This window comes from Dermacentor albipictus, chromosome 4, assembly GCF_038994185.2.
Source record: "Dermacentor albipictus isolate Rhodes 1998 colony chromosome 4, USDA_Dalb.pri_finalv2, whole genome shotgun sequence".
NCBI classification, from domain to species: Eukaryota; Metazoa; Arthropoda; class Arachnida; order Ixodida; family Ixodidae; genus Dermacentor; species Dermacentor albipictus.
Genome location: NC_091824.1, coordinates 52,904,742 through 52,923,328, shown reverse-complemented (window position 1 = coordinate 52,923,328; position 18,587 = coordinate 52,904,742). Strand labels below are relative to the sequence as shown.

The 18,587-nt window shown below is 46.1% G+C and overlaps 1 protein-coding gene across 25 annotated transcripts in view; it reads left to right on the top strand.

Annotated features, from left to right (window-relative positions):
• Window positions 1-18,587, top strand: part of LOC135909148 (uncharacterized) — a 758,332-nt gene that overhangs the window by 327,423 nt on the left and 412,322 nt on the right. For all 25 annotated transcript variants that reach the window (XR_011513880.1, XR_011513882.1, XR_011513881.1 and 22 more), the window contains one exon: window positions 18,293-18,353. Coding sequence is in view for 14 of the 25 variants with exons in the window: in XM_070536936.1 (XP_070393037.1) it covers window positions 18,293-18,353 (61 nt within the window). In the remaining 11 variants the exon portion in view is untranslated. The remainder of the gene's footprint in view (window positions 1-18,292; window positions 18,354-18,587) is intronic.

The window sequence follows — 18,587 nt, the reverse complement described above, 5'->3', positions numbered from 1 at the left end:
AAGAAAATCGCTATTCCGTGAAGCCAAACATCCAGTCAGACTTTGCATATAACCGGCACTCCAATCTTACTCTTAGCATAGTATTCTTTAATGAAATCTTGGTGCGCGTTATATGCGCAAAAATAGAAGAGAACTTGAAAGGTGTATAATAGGCAGCTTCAGCTATAGTGAGCAAGTCTCATCGCATGGAACATAACCAAGAAAAAACAGACAGATTTCTGCGCTTGCTCGAATATTGAAACATATTTATAGAGCCGTACGGCCGCTATGAATGTATTTGCGTTGGTGGGGCACTAAACAACAACTTAGGTGGCCGACAAATGCAGATCACCTTTCTCGTATTTTTCCGAGCGTCGTACGCATGTGTGAGACGCGACCGAGATATTTGGGGATTTTAGTTACTGGAAATCTGCATTTGCCTAGGTACTACAGTGCCATGGAGGAGAACACGCTTTGCTCCCTTTGACCCTTACTCAGGTGCGCTAGGCGACCGCGGCTAACTACTCCGCTACAAGCTCTATCTCTGTTCGTGCTTCTTGTTGCGTAGGGGTCGCGGCACTACGTTCGTAATTAGGAAGTCCGTAGGTCCCGCGTTCAGCAGGTTTCTCAATGATTTTATTCATTATAGTCGTCATCGGCGGCAGCAGCAGTAGTGGTACGGAGGCGGCACAAAGGGATTATTACATCATGACAAGTGATGGTATGGCCTAAGTTGCCGTTGTGTCAAACTGTTCGATACATACAGAAAATACAAATGGAGGAGAGCGGAATCCTAGCCTTCGGCTATTTGTTGCTTGTTTACATGCGGCTAATCAAACTATCTTGATAGGCGATTAGTTTCAAGTTGTAGCAGCCCAGCTTGAGATGAAATACTTTGTATTTTTCAGAATTCGGAATCATATTCAGCAGCGGTTACATCTGATGGCGCTTAATTTGTTTGCGTAACTTGCTTTTTCAATCGAGAAACTTTGGGAATTGTTTGTTTTACTGCTGGCTTGTCACACAGGGCTACCCGAAAAAGACATGAGCTTCAAACGTTTTTCCACATGGTTTCATAATACTTGAAGTCGCTTCACATGTGAAATGCGGCAGCTCGCTCTTAAGTCTGCAACCACGCGACCCCGATGGAATAAAACCGATGATTGTGAGCCAGTTGAGCGTTCAATTACATTAAATGCCAGAAGAGCTGTGCAAGTGCACATGAAGGAGGTACTAAAGAGTAACGATAAATTTGTTTTCGATAAATATTCAATCTTGGGCCTGAACCGTTGCGGTTGTACGCTAATATGATGTCACAGATATTAAAATATTTTACACATTTGGGCTAATTTGACTATGAGCAAGTCATCAGAAGTCACAAGCTCATTCGCTTGAGCCTGTGATTCCTTTTGTAACCCTTGTCCCAAGAAGACAAAATTCAGATGTCATGAAGTCTCTACAAACTAATGCTGGACCTTCAACCTAGTATCTTGTTTTTTGAACATGTTCGAGGCTCTGCAGAGTCATCTTGCTGAAATAACTACGCTTGTGCTGTTCAAGATGCGTATTTTACCAATGCAGCGTAAATTAGCATTCCTCTTATTGTCGTGTTAAGGTCACTACTGACATGCGTGCACACCTTTATCGACTTCACTTTCGATAACTAAAAAGCTGTGTTACTAAAAAGCTTTTCTGTCTCTTATTCTATGTGTCCGATCAAATCACCTAGGACGTACAAGAGCGTGAATACAGCACTTGATAACAAGCGGAAGGTCCACGTATGTAAAGTTGTAAACAGACAATATAGGCCGACTGCATTTTATGACTCACATATGTAGCCGCATGTATGTGTAGTGCATATATACCTAAGTGTCACGTGCTTGTCAGTCTGGCTATCTTGCTAAGCTTAAGCTGACTAGATGGTACAGGTGTCAACGTTCCCAGGAATACCGGTAGCACACAATGCTTGTCTTGTCATATTTAAATTTTTTTGCACTTTGGCACGAATTCTTCGTTTAGGTTGCAAGAAATCGGTCATTTGGCAAATGCTGTTGGCTATTTCAGAGCAATAATAAAATCTAGCATACTGGAAAAACGATTTTCTGAGGTGTACTGATTCCCTGCAGCACTGTAGTGCTACATAGCTCCACTATTATATTTGCCTTTTAACAACGTTACAACGATGAAACCAAGGCTTTACTCTCTCTGCCCATGACATTTATGCGTCACACTCAAGGAGTCTGATTGCCAAGGCCGTTCTAACCTTCCAAAGAATCCTTTTTCTTCCTATTTTTTCACTGCTAAATACTGCGATACGGCGTAATAGTTCCAACGCTTTCTTTCGCTCCGCACTTACACTAATTCCACGTTTATTGACAACCTTTCACATCATCAGATTAGGCGCTGAGAACGCCAAAACTTGGCGAACACAATACATCCCACTATAGGTCAAGGTTTCTTCTTTCCTTTTTTGGCCCCTTGCGAAGCTCTTACGAAAGAGGCGCAGTTCGTTTTTGCTGGTCGCTTGTGAACTCCGGGCTTACTCGTCCCTTCCTGAGCGTTCGCAACGCCGTCATTTGTCTCGACACTGACTCAGCACCAGCAGCAGCAGCGGCGCCAGCCATGCGCGTTCTCCCCAGTCTCCTTTCAAAGCCTGCACTGCATGCACATCGCTGAGATCAGCTGTCTCGCCTTCTCTGCGGGAGGCAAACAAAGGGAAACCGCTCTTCGAGGGTCATCATCAGGAGGTCGCCATTCTCTAGCGCTTCCCGTGCGTGATATATATATACGACAGGCTGCACTGGGAGCGGCTGCCTGGTCCTCGTCTTACAACCGCCATAGACGTCGTGTCAATACGGATGCGGAACGGTGAGACCGTCATCATACGCGTTCTCTGCTCCCCCGCACGGGAACGTGTGTTTATGTGCGGCTAGATGTCGTTCGACGTCGCTCGAGTGAACCTCGCGCGTTGTTTTTGTGCGGGTTTGGCATCGTTTTCGGCCGCACCGCAACACGATCATCATGATCTGTGTCGATTGGAACGATGCTCCCCCCAGTTCACCGCACGACCCCCCCATCCTCTCTCGGCTCCAGGACAAGCTCGCTTTTTGTGGCCAAACGGAGCTCGTTTCGGAACAGCAATTTTTGTGCCGTGCGCGCAGGGAGTGGAATAGCCTGCAGGAGTCATTATCTGCGCGCTTGTGCATCTTGTTCTCGTATGTGTTTGCTTACCTGAGTTGGCTTGGGTGATTTCTGGTAATCAGCGCGGACGTTTTCTTTCTGTTTCCGAAGTAATCTAGCTGTGATGACTCTTGCTTTCACGGAAGCGGTTTATCGTGCCCGATATAACTTCCTCTTTCCTTGCAGCTGTTTCTGCCTAAAGTGGCACGGAGGAAGCGCGGCCATGTTAGGCACTGGCATGCGAGGTATATCTTCAGGCCATGTATCACAAGCTGGATACCTTTGGCCAAACATCGCTTCAATCTTATCACATTAAGGTACTTACCAAATCATGAAAAGTATTTCATAGCATTAAAAAAAGCACCATCAGTAGCAGTAAGTAGCACTGCTATCTAATACAATGTATATGTTTTTGTATCCCACCGTTAACAATCTATTTCGATGTACAAATACCAAATTAGGCACATGCAACGTGGAAGACGTCGACGCAGCGATGTCACCTAGGATGAAGGCCGATGTACGATGCTTGATGCGCATCGGCGTCTCTACACGGGTGTTTCGCGTTGTTCTGCGATGCAAATTACTTACCACTAGCCACCTAACACAACAATATGCTTTCGTGAATGCGCCTGATGCTTGTCCAGGAAAGAATGCTGATGCGAGGTGTATGGGCACACGAACGTATGGCGCCTATAAATATATTAATTGAAAGAAGTGTAGACGCACGTAGAAGAGCTAAAACTAACATTTGATTTCACGTAGCCCTTTCAAAGTCAAATGCCAACCTTTGTTTTTACACGTTCGCTTGCACTTTTTTCAACTTATTAGACACCGGATCCGTGTGCGTGCGTGCGTGCGTGTGTGCGTGCGTGCGTGCGTGCGTGCGTGTGTGTGTGTGTGTGTGTGTGTGTGTGTGTGTGTGTGTGTGTGTGTGTGTGTGAGAGAGAGAGAGCGAGAGAGATTTCCTAACCATGCTGTCACAGCAAAGCATAACGCTTCTGTAAATAGGCACACATGCCTAGTGACACATACCCGATAGCCTGGTTATGGAAATGAAACCAGCTGTTCAATATCATGTCATTCCGTACACTATTCAGAGATCGGTGTGTCGTATACAGGTATAACTATGAGCTGACATACGTACAGGTTTGGCACATATAAAGTTAATTGATTTTAGGCAGGACAGACGTGCGCTCATCGACACTACATTATCGATCAGTGGCGTGCATTACATACAACACACTGGGGACGACAAACAAAAGACACGCTCGATTCAAGACCAAAAGAAGACCAAAGGTTTGCTTTAAACGTTGTTTTCAAGACCAAAGGTTTGCTTTAAACGGAACGAATGAGCTATAGGTTTTATATATCCTGGGTCTATCTAAAAATGCGATAGCATAGTGTGACACGATAAATTGCAAGCTGCAGTGCTTGTACAAGTTTGCTTGTCAAAAACATTCGCCCCTTACATGGCCAATGCTAATTTCTTGAAGCCTCCGTCCTGCTCTGAGCATTTTATTTTTATTCGATCATAAGTTCGAGAAGCTATAGCACCAAATTGATGGGAATAACCGTACCAAATGTCACGGGGCCTATGACAGACCCTGGCACGAGGCCGACCGGATGAATTTTGAGCACCGCTTTGGCTTGCACCTAAACAGCGGTATAAAGAAAGGTTTTTTCTTCGGCCACCATCTGAACACGGCTGCCGGGGGCGAGAGTTTAAGCCGATTGACACGGGTGATTGTGTTCCTACCCCTGAGTCTTCGTGGCAAGTATGCACGTCAACCTGAGCTTCATAGTAATTTAATTTATCTACACATGATTTCACCTCTGAAACTTTTGCCACCCTTTTATGTCATAGTCCAATCATATGTATTATGACCAAAGTTTTTTTTAACAATTGTTTTAATTCTTGTCGGAGAAACTTCTACCTTCCATGTATCTGACATTTACGGTAAGATAATTGCCGAATGTATTTCGTGTGTACATTTTCCGTCGAGCCTTTCTTTTGGTTCGCGGATCGCCGCGGGGGCTCTTCCTGGGTCGTCTTTTGTCAGTAGGACAGGAGTGAAAGTGTCGTAATGGGCTATATAATGATTCGTTGCCGAGGATTTGGGTGGTCAAGAACTGGGCATGACTTCTGAAATAGTGAGTGATCCTGAAGATCAGACTGAATAGCTCAATATTTATTTTTCATCATACCCTGCAGGGAAAAAAAAACGTAGCAAATTCCCCCCTTTCTTGCTTTACAAAGGGACGCGTCAATATTATAGTACCACTACAAGGAAACACTGCTGCTTAGAATACAGCTGGTGTAGGTATCCGCAACATATGCTTAAGGGCGCAGCATTTTGTAATCATAAACGCGCTGCACTTAACAGCAAACTTAAGAAGTCCCACTTCAAAGCAGTAGAACGAGGTACGGAATGTGCACGCGAGACAAAGCGGCTAGATCAAGCATACTTGAGCTTATTGTTATGACTTCGGCTTCTTTACATTCAAGCGACACAGGAAAAAGAGCCAGAATGGACAACATAAAGCGCATTAGTTTCACCGTTGCGTTTCGTCCCGTCTGTCCCCATTTCCGATGTGTACTCATGGTGCACAGAGTAAACAAAAACGTGCACTTCTGTGAAAGAACCAGTAGCAAAGCCCGCGCGACTTGGACAGGCGATGGCCGAACGAGGGGCTTGACTGGAAATGACAAATGGGACGTCAGGAGCCACCGTCTATACAGGGGGCGAGACTAGTCCCACGAGAGGGGTATATGCATATCAATACCGGACTCCCGCTCCGCGCCCACTGTGTCGAAGGCTAGAGGTGCATAGGGAACGTTCATTACGATGCTTTGGCTGATGCTGCTGAGGGAAAAAAAGTATAACTGCACTTTCAGTTTTCGGACTGCCACATTAGACCGAGGACATGTCCTCTGTTCTTCCATACGCTCTTATCGACGCTTTCCATAAAGGTAGTGGATGCTTACTTTAATGCTGTGGAGGGCTCGGAGGTGCACGATATTGGTTGGTTCGCTAAGCTGTAGGGGAGAGTGCATTAGGTTGACTGCAGTCCCACTGAAGTCCCTAAGCGAGTGAGTGCAGTAAACTCTAAATTTCATCACTTTCCTTATTCTACAGCTACCCTATGCACTGGGCAAGCTAGTGTACGTCGGTGCGCAGACGCTTTTGCAATCGGAATCTTCATACTTGCAGCGATACAATCATTTCGGCTAGTGGCATACTAACCTAGCACGGCTAGGTTGGCACTATTTGCCATCACGCCTCGTAAGCCGGTCGTTATGGCCGTCGATGTTATGTGTATAAACTCGGCGAGACGTAGCAATTAGGACGAAGTCGAGGTGATGGCGTCAATTCAGTAGCGCTGCCTCTTTTAGGTTAGATTTCGCATTTATGGACGTAATCAATTTCGGTGCAGCACGGCCGTCTTTATGGGGAGTGGTGTTGATGATATTTTCGCATGGTCTCGATGCTTTTTTGCCATTGGTGGAAGTGTCAGAGAATCGAATCTTCACGGAGCTTGAGTACTGGAATGAAACCGTTGGTATCCATAGGCCGGAAAAAGGCACGTGGTTAATTTTACATTTTTTGAGCAAAGCCCACTTTCAAATAAGATGAGCGCCTCGTCTAGGAGTGCTCCGAGATATCCGCTTTTCTCCAGGCAAAATGCAATGAGCTTGGCGCAATGAATAATCTTCATAAGCCTAAATTATATATTAGTGAGACATGAAGGTCACTTTTCTCTTTTTTTTTTCGTAAACTGGATAAATTGTTTCTGTACTCAGAAATATATACTTATTTTTGTTGGGCTATAATGCATAGCACCCTGTAACTTCTGGATACATAGTGTTCTTCGCCTATAAGATATCAATTTTCTTTTAGTCGACTGTCCGGATTCGTTGTCTTTTAGCCGCTTCGTTGCATTTTCCAAATAAAGGTTATAAAGCAAAGCTGTTTCGCTTAGTAATCCATAGAAATTCTCTTCAGCTGCCGTTAGCGGTGGCTTCGGATAAGCTAATGCACGGGGATCAGAGCTTCAAATTTGAGCCGAGTACATTTAACGTTACGATTATTGGGACAGCGTGGCCAACATGTCAGTCGAGTAAAATGCAGGAGGATTGCAATTAAAGTAGAAGAAGAAACACACGCCTGAACAAACCATGGTTTCACGCTAATGTTCTGCATAAGCTGCTCATCTCAAGTCATTTGAGATAAGCGTAATTACGCATGTTGTAAAACCAGGTCCCCGTATTTTCCCCGGATACAAAAGTCTTGCTGTATATACAGCAAGGAGGGGGAAAGCTGCTGCCGCTAGAAACTTGAAGAGTACGGTAAACAATCCCTTAGGTGCCCCAGAAAACGATAAAATTGCCCCGAGCTTTCCTTGCATTACTATGAGCTTGCTTATCATGTAAAAAGATGTATTTGGAAAGATTGGATGCGCTTTGTAGACGATCACAAGGAAGAAGACAGGACAGGTGTGTTTGTCTACAAAGCGCATCCAATCTTTCAAATACAATGAACCAACTTGCCCAACAACGCATCCTGCTTAACTACATCTGAAAAGATGGTTGTATAGGGGCCCTCAACCACTTTTTATCAACGTGGAGAAAGACATTTGAAGGGAAAAAAGGCTATTTCAAAAATACTTTACCGCAGAAAAGTACCTCAGTGTGTTCAGCAGAAGCGGAATTATTGGCAATCAAACATGGCCTCCTCTTTGCTCCTTTTCCTTCTTCAATGCCTCGCCCTGCTAAGGTTACAGCGGACTGCGGTGTGCCCCCGACGCTCCGCCCTCTAGATGTCACCATGGTGCGGCGTTCAAATTTCATTTTGAATGTTATTGTAGACGCTATGACTTCCGATTGTTGTGCCTACGACGCACTAAACGCAAGCCAAACGCGGTTGTCCTCAGCGAGCTGCAGTGTATTTAGCCATTGGACTCGTGGCGGCACCCCGCGGCAGCCGCGGTATCTACACTTCGTAGCAGACCGCAGCTACCAATAGCAGTTGCGTATGATAATCCACTTTATTACGAGATGTAGCGTCGAGAAGAGAATGCGGAGCAGGCTTCTGTTCAAAAGAGAGCGTTTGAGGGAAAGGTGGTTTCGTGCTCCGCTTGCGAGCTCCACGTACCGCCTACGAAAGCATAACTTTGCTTAGTTGCTCACAGCGTATTCTACCCGCGGACTATGTTATTTTACCAAGCCTGAGAGCTGGTTCAGGGCAATTTTAAGCCTGCGATAGACGTATGAAGAAATAATGACCACGGAATATGCGAAGAACTGAGCAGAGATAGCAAGGGGCCCACTAAATGTGCTGCCTTTCAACAGCAGCTGGGTTGCGCGGTGACGTGAAGTTCAGAGATGGAAATGTTTAACCACTCTAGGTTGGAACTCTCTGACATCTATTGCTGACTGCGCTGCGCGTCATGTAGCCCTGTCAAGTCTTCCAGATCCTTGTTACTAGCTCTATTTAACCGGTGCCAATGCACTTGAGCGTTATGTGCTATGTTCGAAATTTAACGTTCCACGCCAATGTACAATCATTGCAAAAATGTACGGACAGCTCAGTCTGTTCGCCCTATATGTATTCACCATATATGTCTTTACTATATGTCACACCTTCCCCATATATGTCGTGTTCCGTAGAATTGAAACCTTTGCACTGTGACTGCGAGAGTTCTTTTCATTCGAGAGGGTGGTGTAATTTATATCGTACCACAGTAGTTCCCCACACAGATTTGCGGTCATAGGCAACATAGGCAGTATACATTTGGCAAATAGTGTACGTAAAATGAAACTTGTGTTTGGGAATATGGCGGCGCTGTTTGGAGGCGTACAGGCGTTCAAGTAACAATTCCTTCACTCAATCAGGATGGGCTACTGGTAAAGGGGGGGGGGGGATGAATAAGCGTGGGAAATGTGTATTTTAATAGCTGTTAGTTTACTCTACAGCACAACATTTCAACAAATTATGGCCAGCATTTGTCCTAATAAAGTGCTAAGCCGACATTTGTTAGGGTAGGAATTCCGTGAGCTTGGCGTGAAAAGAATCTAATAAAGTATAGCATAAGCTAAAACAGTGAGCAGACCACAGCTACCACTGGGTGACCATCCTGACACCATAATTCTGAAGGGCAACAGGAATACAATCTGCATTGATGTGAACATATCTGCATATGTGCACATATCTGCGGTGTAGCTCGAAGTCTTTGGGCATTCCGAACATGCATGTCAAACTAATGTGGAGGAATGTTTGCGGCGTCCATCACTTGAAAACTGTGTGTGCCAGTTTCCTTCGCTCCGACGTCTTGCGCAATCACACGAACCATGGCTAACTCTCTGATGCCTTTCGGGGAGCCTTCTCGTATTTCCACTTCCAACGAAGAAGCGCCGAATCAACTTCATACATTCGTGTCTCGAAGATGGAATCTGTGAAGGGTGAGGAAAATGCTAGTTCGAGAGTTCCCCAAGTAACAGCCACAAAGAGGTCTCAAGTTACCACATAATCTAATTGCAAATAAGGATGTCATATCCTTTATATTATGCATCGTGCTCTGTTTGTGCTTGATCACAGGTTAAAGAGCAGCTGTGCGTCGAAAAAGAGCAGCTATATTGAGCGCTATTTGCTTTATGGTGTGTGCACCAAAGCACCAAAGAAGCATTCGCTCTCCCAGGAACGGTTATTACCGTTCCCATGCCTTTAGATTACGACATGCCCTGAAACGCGAAAGCACTCACTTGCGAGGTCAGAACTGCAGTCGAATGTGGCAGCGACACACCAGCAGTGCCAACAGCGCCTCTTTAAAAGGGTAGAAATGTGTGGGGAACTATCATTCTGCCACTGCAACACAGAATGCCCATACTTTCGCCAAAGCGTGATCATTCCAGTTATTGCGTGAAGGAAAGACTGTTCCCTTTATATACTAGCGTAAACTTGCAACAAAACTGTGTATTTTATGTTGTATTGTGTTCTTTTTCGCTTCATTATAATTTCAGAAGCGTAGTATAACATGATCTGAAGTGAAGGCGCTAAAACGACGGTGGACGAAGAAGGAACACACACACAGGGCGCCCTGTGTGTGCTCCTTCTTCGTCCACCGGCGTTTCAGCGCCTTCACTTCAGATCATGCTTAACCAACACGCCCAACTATCCATCCTAACGTTGTAATATAGCCGCTTGGTCAAAAATTTTGTTTCTCTTAACATTTATTTCTCTAATGTGATTTCATAGACGAGAGGAAACAGCAGAATGCAAAAAAGACGCAACTCAGATATTCGTATAACATGGCAAAGGTGGCTTTTTGAAAAGTCCACGTTAAGTAATATATATTTGCCTAATACCATAGTGAAAGTATATTAAATTTTTGTGGGGTTTAGTTTCTTTTCGAGAGGTAAGTTATTATTTTTTCGTTAAACAAAAATATACTGTTTTCGTAAATGAAAGTAATAACGATTTTTGGCCGTACATTCAAATTCAAATTCAAGTTTACTTACCAGACAATATGCTGGAAGGTCCATTGGGCTAAAAGCCGTAAAAACGGCTTGACGGGGCCCAGGTAACCGTTACATGGCAGCGGCTATACAAAGTGCGAAGGAAAAGGACTAAGATACACTGTTACAACGGCAAAAATGAAAAAGATGCCGAATACATTGCGTAATATAACATTCATAAATCACACAATACACTTGAAATACGATGCACATGAAAATGCATATGCGAATTTCGACACATAGTACCGCATATTTACACTCACACAAACACACTAAAAATGCAGCGAAAGAAAATTATTGTTTTTAATAACCGATTTGCAAGCAATATTATATGTAGTAGATATTTGTAGATACTGAATCTTCTACTAGCAAACAATAGAACAAAAGAAAGAACGTAACTGTTTTTTACTGCAACTGGTTGTGTTTTCATACGTGTCTAGTGTTGTAGGGACGTTGTATGCCAAAGTTTGATATCTATAAGTTGTACGAAATCGCGCTATAGACCATATTTGGGTGTTTCTTGTAGGTACTGTAATAACACGACGCTCTATACATGATAAGGCTGTAAACAAGTCCGAGAGTACTCTGCTTGAAAAGTAGAGTGTGTTCAACAAGCGGTATGAGTAAATAATGTCAACCCGATCTATACTGAACCTTTCAAATGATTTGCATGTGGTTCCCAGACGTTCAATATTTCCAACGTAGCGAATTATCCTTTTTTGTAGAACAAGTATATTATTTATGTTTCTTTTTGTTGTTGTGTCCCAAATCAACGTACAATAATTTAAATGTGAGTTAAATAATGCGTGATATATTTGAAGTTTGGCCTTGAGTGGCAGCAGACTACGGCAGCGAGACACGACTCCTGTTATAGATGAGATTTTCCTACATGAGTAATTAACGTGAGCATCCCAACTTAAGTTCGATGAAAAGTAAACCCTAAGTATTTTATGCGTATCAACAACATCTATTTGCTGTGAATCAAGAATTAACGGCTGGTGTGTAGGGACTATTTTATTTTTAGCATGAAATATTACAGCTTTAGTTTTATTTGGATTAATCTTTAGTCGATTGATTTTTGACCACGAGGAAATCTCCGAATGTACGTCGTTAGCTCTGGATATTAGATGAAGCAGGTTAATGTCAGAGATAAGCATCGTTGAATCATCTGCGTATATTGCGTGCTTAACTGTTGTGTCCGTGTTCACGATATCGTTGATATTGTAAGCATTTATGCGGACTTCATCTTCATCTGTACAAAGCCATCATCAATCATCGGCTCGTGTTCGTTTTTGCGTCGGCGCCATTTTTCCTTCTTGGAATAAAGCGTCGTCTCAACCGTAGTATTTCAAGTGGTGGAGGCGCTTTAAGATCCCTTCGACCTCAATCCACTTCAAGATCTCTCCTGGAGCTACGTTCGGGACGCCGCTTACGCCAAGAGGCCGCCATGTCGCAAGACCAGACCGCAGCATCCACCATCTCGGTTCAAGTTCCAGCCACCCCCAATCCCAGCCCTGCCAACAACCGGTATCGCGACCCTGAAATCTTCTCTGGCCTTCCAGGTGAGGACGTTGAAGACTGGCTCGACAACTACGATCGTGTCAGCGAATACAACAACTGGAACGAGACATCGCGGTTAACCAACGTGCCATTTTACGTCTCTCAAGTAGCCAAGACATGGTTCCTGAATCATGAGAGAGACTTCCGTGATTGGTCGTCTTTCAGGGAGCAGCTACGGCGGATTTTCGGCACGCCCACGGTTCGTTCGGAAGTTGCGAAAAAGAGGCTGTCTGAGCGCGTCCAGCGTTATGGCGAATCGTATACCTCGTACATTGAGGACATCCTCGCGCTCTGCCGCCGTGTCGACAGCGCCACGCCAGAACCTGATCGCGTGCGACACCTTCTTAAGGGTATCGGATCTACCGCCTTCAACGCACTCGCCGCTCAAAACCCTTCGACGGTGTCGGACGTCGTCTCCGTCTGTCAGCGCCTCGACGCCCTGCAGTCAATCCGCTTGCAACCGGACTTTTCCGACAACTCCCTGGCCAACAGTATTGAGCTCCGGTCTATCATTCGAGCCATAATTCGTGAGGAATTGCAAGCGCATGGCTCAACCCCTTGCAGCAGCTCTCACGTCCAACCTGCTTCTACGGACCTGCGCGGTATTATTAAGGAGGAATTGGCCTCCCTGCATAACGCCCAGCATACCAACGCTTCTCCTTGCCCACAACCGGCTTCTTACGCCCAGATTGCTGCAATGCCAGCCGCGCCGCCTCCAATTACACCATCTGCACCTGTTCACGATCACCTGGCACCCTTAGACACCCGAGCTCCAAACCCGCCTTACTACTCTGCCTGGCGTTCGTCGAGGCCTACCTGCTACTACTGCGGCTTTCGAGGACATATCTCCCGGTTTTGCCGACGCCGCCAGCAAGACGAACGTCGTGGTTACGCGGCCTTTGAACGCGATGAGCCACCTCCTCGCGTTTACCGCACTTATGACGATAATCCTCCCGTTCGCCGATCTCCATCTCCGGCCGACTTCTCCAACACCGCACTCAACACACGTGCCTCGAGACGCCGCTCCTCATCGCCGCTCCGACGTTCTGTTTCGCCACTTCGCCCTGTCTCCCAACTCCATGTCCAGCGACCGGAAAACTAACCAGTGCAGTTTTTGGAGGGAAAACTGCATCACCGCGAAGTGCTCCAAGTCCTCCTGAACGTCCTTCGAACATGTTATTGGTGTCTGTGGAGGGTGTGCCTTTGTTAGCTCTGATTGACACGGGAGCTACTATATCTGTTATGCGTGCCGACCTGTGCTCTCGTCTGCGGAAAGTGAAGACGCCTTATACTGGATCATCCCTGATTGGGGCTAATGGAGCCATAATTCGACCATCAGCCCAATGTACAGCACGCGTCTTCATTGATGGTATCTGTCATCACATTAAGTTCGCGATTTTATTCTCGTGCGCTCATGAACTAATTTTGGGTTGGGACTTTCTCTCGTCAGCGTCCGCATTAATATCTTGCCGTCAACGTGTAGTCCATATGAGCGAGACAGTTCATTGCGGCGGGAGTACCGATGAGCCACGACTGCGCTTTCTCACTGCTGCCGATTCTGTACTGCCTCCCGGCCACGAGCAAGTCATAAGTCTCTCTTCTACGGACATCACCAATGGCGACGTGTTCATCACTCCTTACGGTCGCTGTCTTGCCCGTGGGATTGTCTTCGCTTCCTGCATGGTGCGGTTCAAAGAAAGCTCTGCCTTAATCATCGCTTTAAATGCGACCTCTGAGACAATCCTCCTACCTCAAGGCTCCGCAGTGACTTGTTATGTGGATACCCAACCAGTCTCCCTGCTTCCTCTTGCCACCTCGCCAGCTCTTCCTCAACAGGACAAATCTGCTTCATCTGCCCTTACTTCCGTGATAAGCCCTGACCTTACTGCTGCTCAACATGAAGCGTTGCTAAAATTGCTTACGAAGCACCAGGCCTCCTTCGATATGGATACTTCGTCCCTCGGACAGACTTCCGTTGCCTTCCATCGTATCGACACCGATGGCCAGACTATTGTACGCCGTCGTCCCTACCGAGTCTCTTTGGCCGAACGCAAAATCATCGAGGAGAACGTCGCCGATATGCTGAAAAGAAACGTCATACGTCCCTCCGCCAGTGCTTGGTCATCACCCGTCGTTTTGGTGCAGAAGAAGGATGGATCGGTACGATTTTGTGTTGACTACCGTGCGCTAAACAAGATCACCCGTAAGGATGTATATCCGATGCCCCGTATCGATGACGCCCTTGATTCGTTGCAAGGCGCGCAATATTTCTCCAGCCTTGATCTTCGCTCCGGATATTGGCAAATCCCAATGCACGAAGCGGACAAAGAAAAGACCGCCTTTTCTACTCCGGATGGTCTTTATGAGTTTAATGTAATGCCTTTCGGTCTATGCAATGCTCCCGCCACATTTGAAAGAATGATCGACACGGTTCTTCGCGGCCTCAAGTGGAAAACTTGTCTATGTTACCTCGACGACATCGTCGTGTTTTCCTCGACTTTCACTGACCATCTGCAACGCTTAGATGAAGTGCTCACATGCCTTTCTAATGCCGGACTTTAACTAAACACGAGGAAGTGCCGTTTCGCTAGCACAACGATTAAAGTCCTGGGTCATCTCGTTAGCAAAGCCGGCATCCAGCCCGATCCGGATAAAATTTCCGCCGTGCTCAACTTTCCACGTCCACTTCGTGCAAAAGAACTGCGCAGCTTCATTGGACTCGCCTCATACTTTCGACGTTTTATCCGGAACTTTGCCAGCATTGCCTCGCCCCTCCACAAGCTCCTTGCTAGTTCCAGTTCCTTCGATTGGAACGATCAGTGTGAAGCCGCGTTCCAAGAACTCAAGCGCGCACTAACATCCCCACCTGTTCTTTGTCATTTTGATGACAAGGCGCCCACATTAGTGCATACTGACGCCAGCGGTCACGGAATTGGTGCCGTACTGCTGCAGCGCGACCACGAATTTTGCGAAAAGGTTGTTGCATATGCAAGCCGCACTCTCACTTCCGCGGAAAAGAAGTACTCGATAACCGAACAAGAGTGTTTGGCTGTTGTCTGGTCCATTCAGAAATTTCGTCCATACCTCCACGGTCGACATTTCACGGTTGTGACCGACCACCATGCCTTATGTTGGTTGTCGACGATCAAAAACTTGTCCGGGCGCCTTGGCCGCTGGATACTCCGATTGCAAGCATATGATTTCAATGTCATATATAAGTCCGGACGGAAGCACCAAGATGCCGATGCTCTTTCACGATGCCCATTACCACCATCATCGGGGCACATCACATCACCTTGTCAAATTGGCCGCACGGAGGACGCTTCGTCTCTTACACCGATTTCTTCCTTGACTTCACCAAACCGCCTTTCAGTGCTTTCCACTCACCAGCGCGCCGATTCCTATTGCCATAGTATCATCAATCGCCTTAGCGGTGTTTCATCTCCTCCCAATGCCAGGCTACGGAAACAACTCAAACTGTTCAAGTTTGAAGACGACGTGCTCTACCGGTACATTTTTCACCCAGAAGGCCATCGATGGGTTCCCGTTCTACCGCGCTCTCTTCGCGCTGCAGTTCTGCAGGCCTCGCACGATGACCCGACGTCAGGCCACTTGGGTTACAACAAAACACACGAGCGCATACGCAGCCGATTCTATTGGCCAGGCCTTTCCACGAGCATAGCTAAATATGTTGCCTCGTGCACGCTTTGCCAACACCGTAAGCGACCTACTACTGCTCCTGTCGGGACCCTACAACCACTTCCTTGTCCAGCACAACCCTTCTCTGTCGTCGGCATTGACCTTTTCGGGCCACTCCCACCTACTCCAGACGGCAACCGATGGATCGTCACTGCTGTTGACCATTTGACCCGGTACGCTGAAACAGCCTCAATACGCTCAGGAGCTGCCTCAGAAGTAGCGGCCTTCTTCTTGCAGGCTGTCTACTTACGTCACGGGGCGCCTCACGTTCTTTTGAGCGACCGAGGCAAGGCATTCCTTTCAAGCACTCTTAATCAAGTTCTGCAAGCGTCCAACACCGTGCACAAGACAACGTCTAGCTACCACCCTCAGACCAACGGCCTAACAGAGCAATTTCATCGCACGCTGTGTGACATGCTATCCATGTATATTCAACCTGATCATCGTAACTGGGATGCGATTCTCCCATTTGTAACATTTGCGTACAACACGTCTGTTCAACGGACCACCGGATACTCTCCGTTTTTCTTAGTATACGGCCGCCACCCAACCTCATCACTCGACGTTTCTTTCTTCTCTGGCCCCGTCAATGCTTCACCATTCATTTGCGACCAGTTTGTGTCTCGTCTTGCCCAATGTCGTCATCGCGCCCGTATGAACACTGCAGCCAGCCAAGACGATCGCAAACATCGGTACGATGCCTCTCATCGCGCCGTTTCCTACCGCCCTGGTGACGATGTGCTCCTATGGACCCCTGCGCGCACACCCGGTTTATGTGAGAAGCTTGAGTCTCGATATCTTGGCCCCTACAAAGTCATCGAGCAGACCTCGCCGGTGAACTATCGCGTTACACCTGTTGAGTCCCCAACCGACCGACGCTGCCGCGGAACAGAGATCGTGCACGTTTCTCGCCTGAAGCCCTTTCATATCCGTTCCACTGTCTAATGTGCGGCCAGGCTGGCCGCTTCCGTCCACGGGGGAAATTAGTGTAAGCATTTATGCGGACTTCATCTTCATCTGTACAAAGCCATCATCAATCATCGGCTCGTGTTCGTTTTTGCGTCGGCGCCATTTTTCCTTCTTGGAATAAAGCGTCGTCTCAACCGTAGTATTTCAATATAAACACTGAACATCAGGGGGCCCAGAATACTCCCTTGCGGTACACCGCAAGTGATAGGTAAGAATGACGAGCTACATTTATTAATGTGTACACTCTGGAATCTGTTTTGAAGATAGGATTCTAGTAAAGATAAGCAACTACCACGAATGCCATTTAATTCTAGTTTGTGCAAAAGAATGCTGTGGTCGAGGGAATCAAAAGCCTTGCTGAAATCTAAAAAAATACCGAGTGTGAATTAGTTTGTTTCAATGCAATGAGCTATAGCTTCTTTCAGTGTCAGCAGTGCAGTTTCAGTAGACCTGCCGCTTCGAAAGCCAAACTGTGTGTCTGTTAGGACAATAAATTTATTGAAGAACAGCGTAATTCAAACAAAGATAATTTTTTCTAGGAACTTAGAGAAGACAGGAAGGACAGAAAGAGGTCTGCAATTACTTTCTATATTACGATCGCCTCCCTTAAAAATGACTGATACTCGGGCTCTCTTCATAGCTTCTGGAAAAACTCCAGATTCGATAATTAAGTTAAAGATATGTGCAAGAACTTCTGTGACGAAATGTATAACGTGTTTTATAGGAGAGATCTGCAAGTTATCGGCATCGAGTGATTTAGTATTATTTAAGCACATAAAAGTCCGACACACTTCATTTTTATCTGTTGGATCAAGAAAGATGCTCTGCTTCATATTACCGCGTCCTGTAGCCAATTCCATATGTTCATTACATGGAGTTACTGCGTTTAGGAAGTGGTTGTTGAAGTGATTTGCGAGTGATGTGCATATTAAATCACGACCGCCAAATGTTAAGGATTCAGTCAGAGCATGTTTATTTTCACGCCCAAGTATATTATTGATGAGCTTCCAAGTGGCGTTACATCGTTGTCGACTAGCACGTTCAAAAATACGACGATAATAGGCTTCTTTAGCGCATCTAAGTTCTGTCTTCATTTTCAAGTTTTAAGGTGCTTGTTATGCACTTAATGTACTGGTTAGGGTACGACAGGTTGCCATAACATATGCCAGGTCAGCGCACACCTCTGACAGGTTGCCAGTATAGCGAAGTGGATATGTACGTATGCCCCGCCCCCCCACCCCCCGAATGAGCAACTACCAGTTCCTAATGGTTCTTTCTCGTGAAGTGAAGCCTCAAGCCAATAAGACACATTGCTCAAGTGAAAACGTCCTGAGACGTAATGTTTTGACATGTCTTCTATTTTCACATGTTTACTTTTTCTCTTTTTTGCAGGTACATCATTGCTTCCCTGTGCAGAAGACATCAGCCCGCACCGACGACGTCATTTTACTGCGTGAGCAGCGCCTTTATTGAGCAATTATATTTTAATTAAATATTCGTTATCATAGGTCGAGGCATCAAATTGCTAATTACGCAAACAAAGGCTATCGCATTCGAGAAAGCGATTGAAGCCCCTTTTTACCTTCGTTCAGCGTTTCAAGTAGCAACAAATTAGCGAGCGAAGTGGTTTTGTTCTGCTTTCGTGGAGGTTATTACTGAGGCTCTGTGATTTCACAGTCCCTTGCTG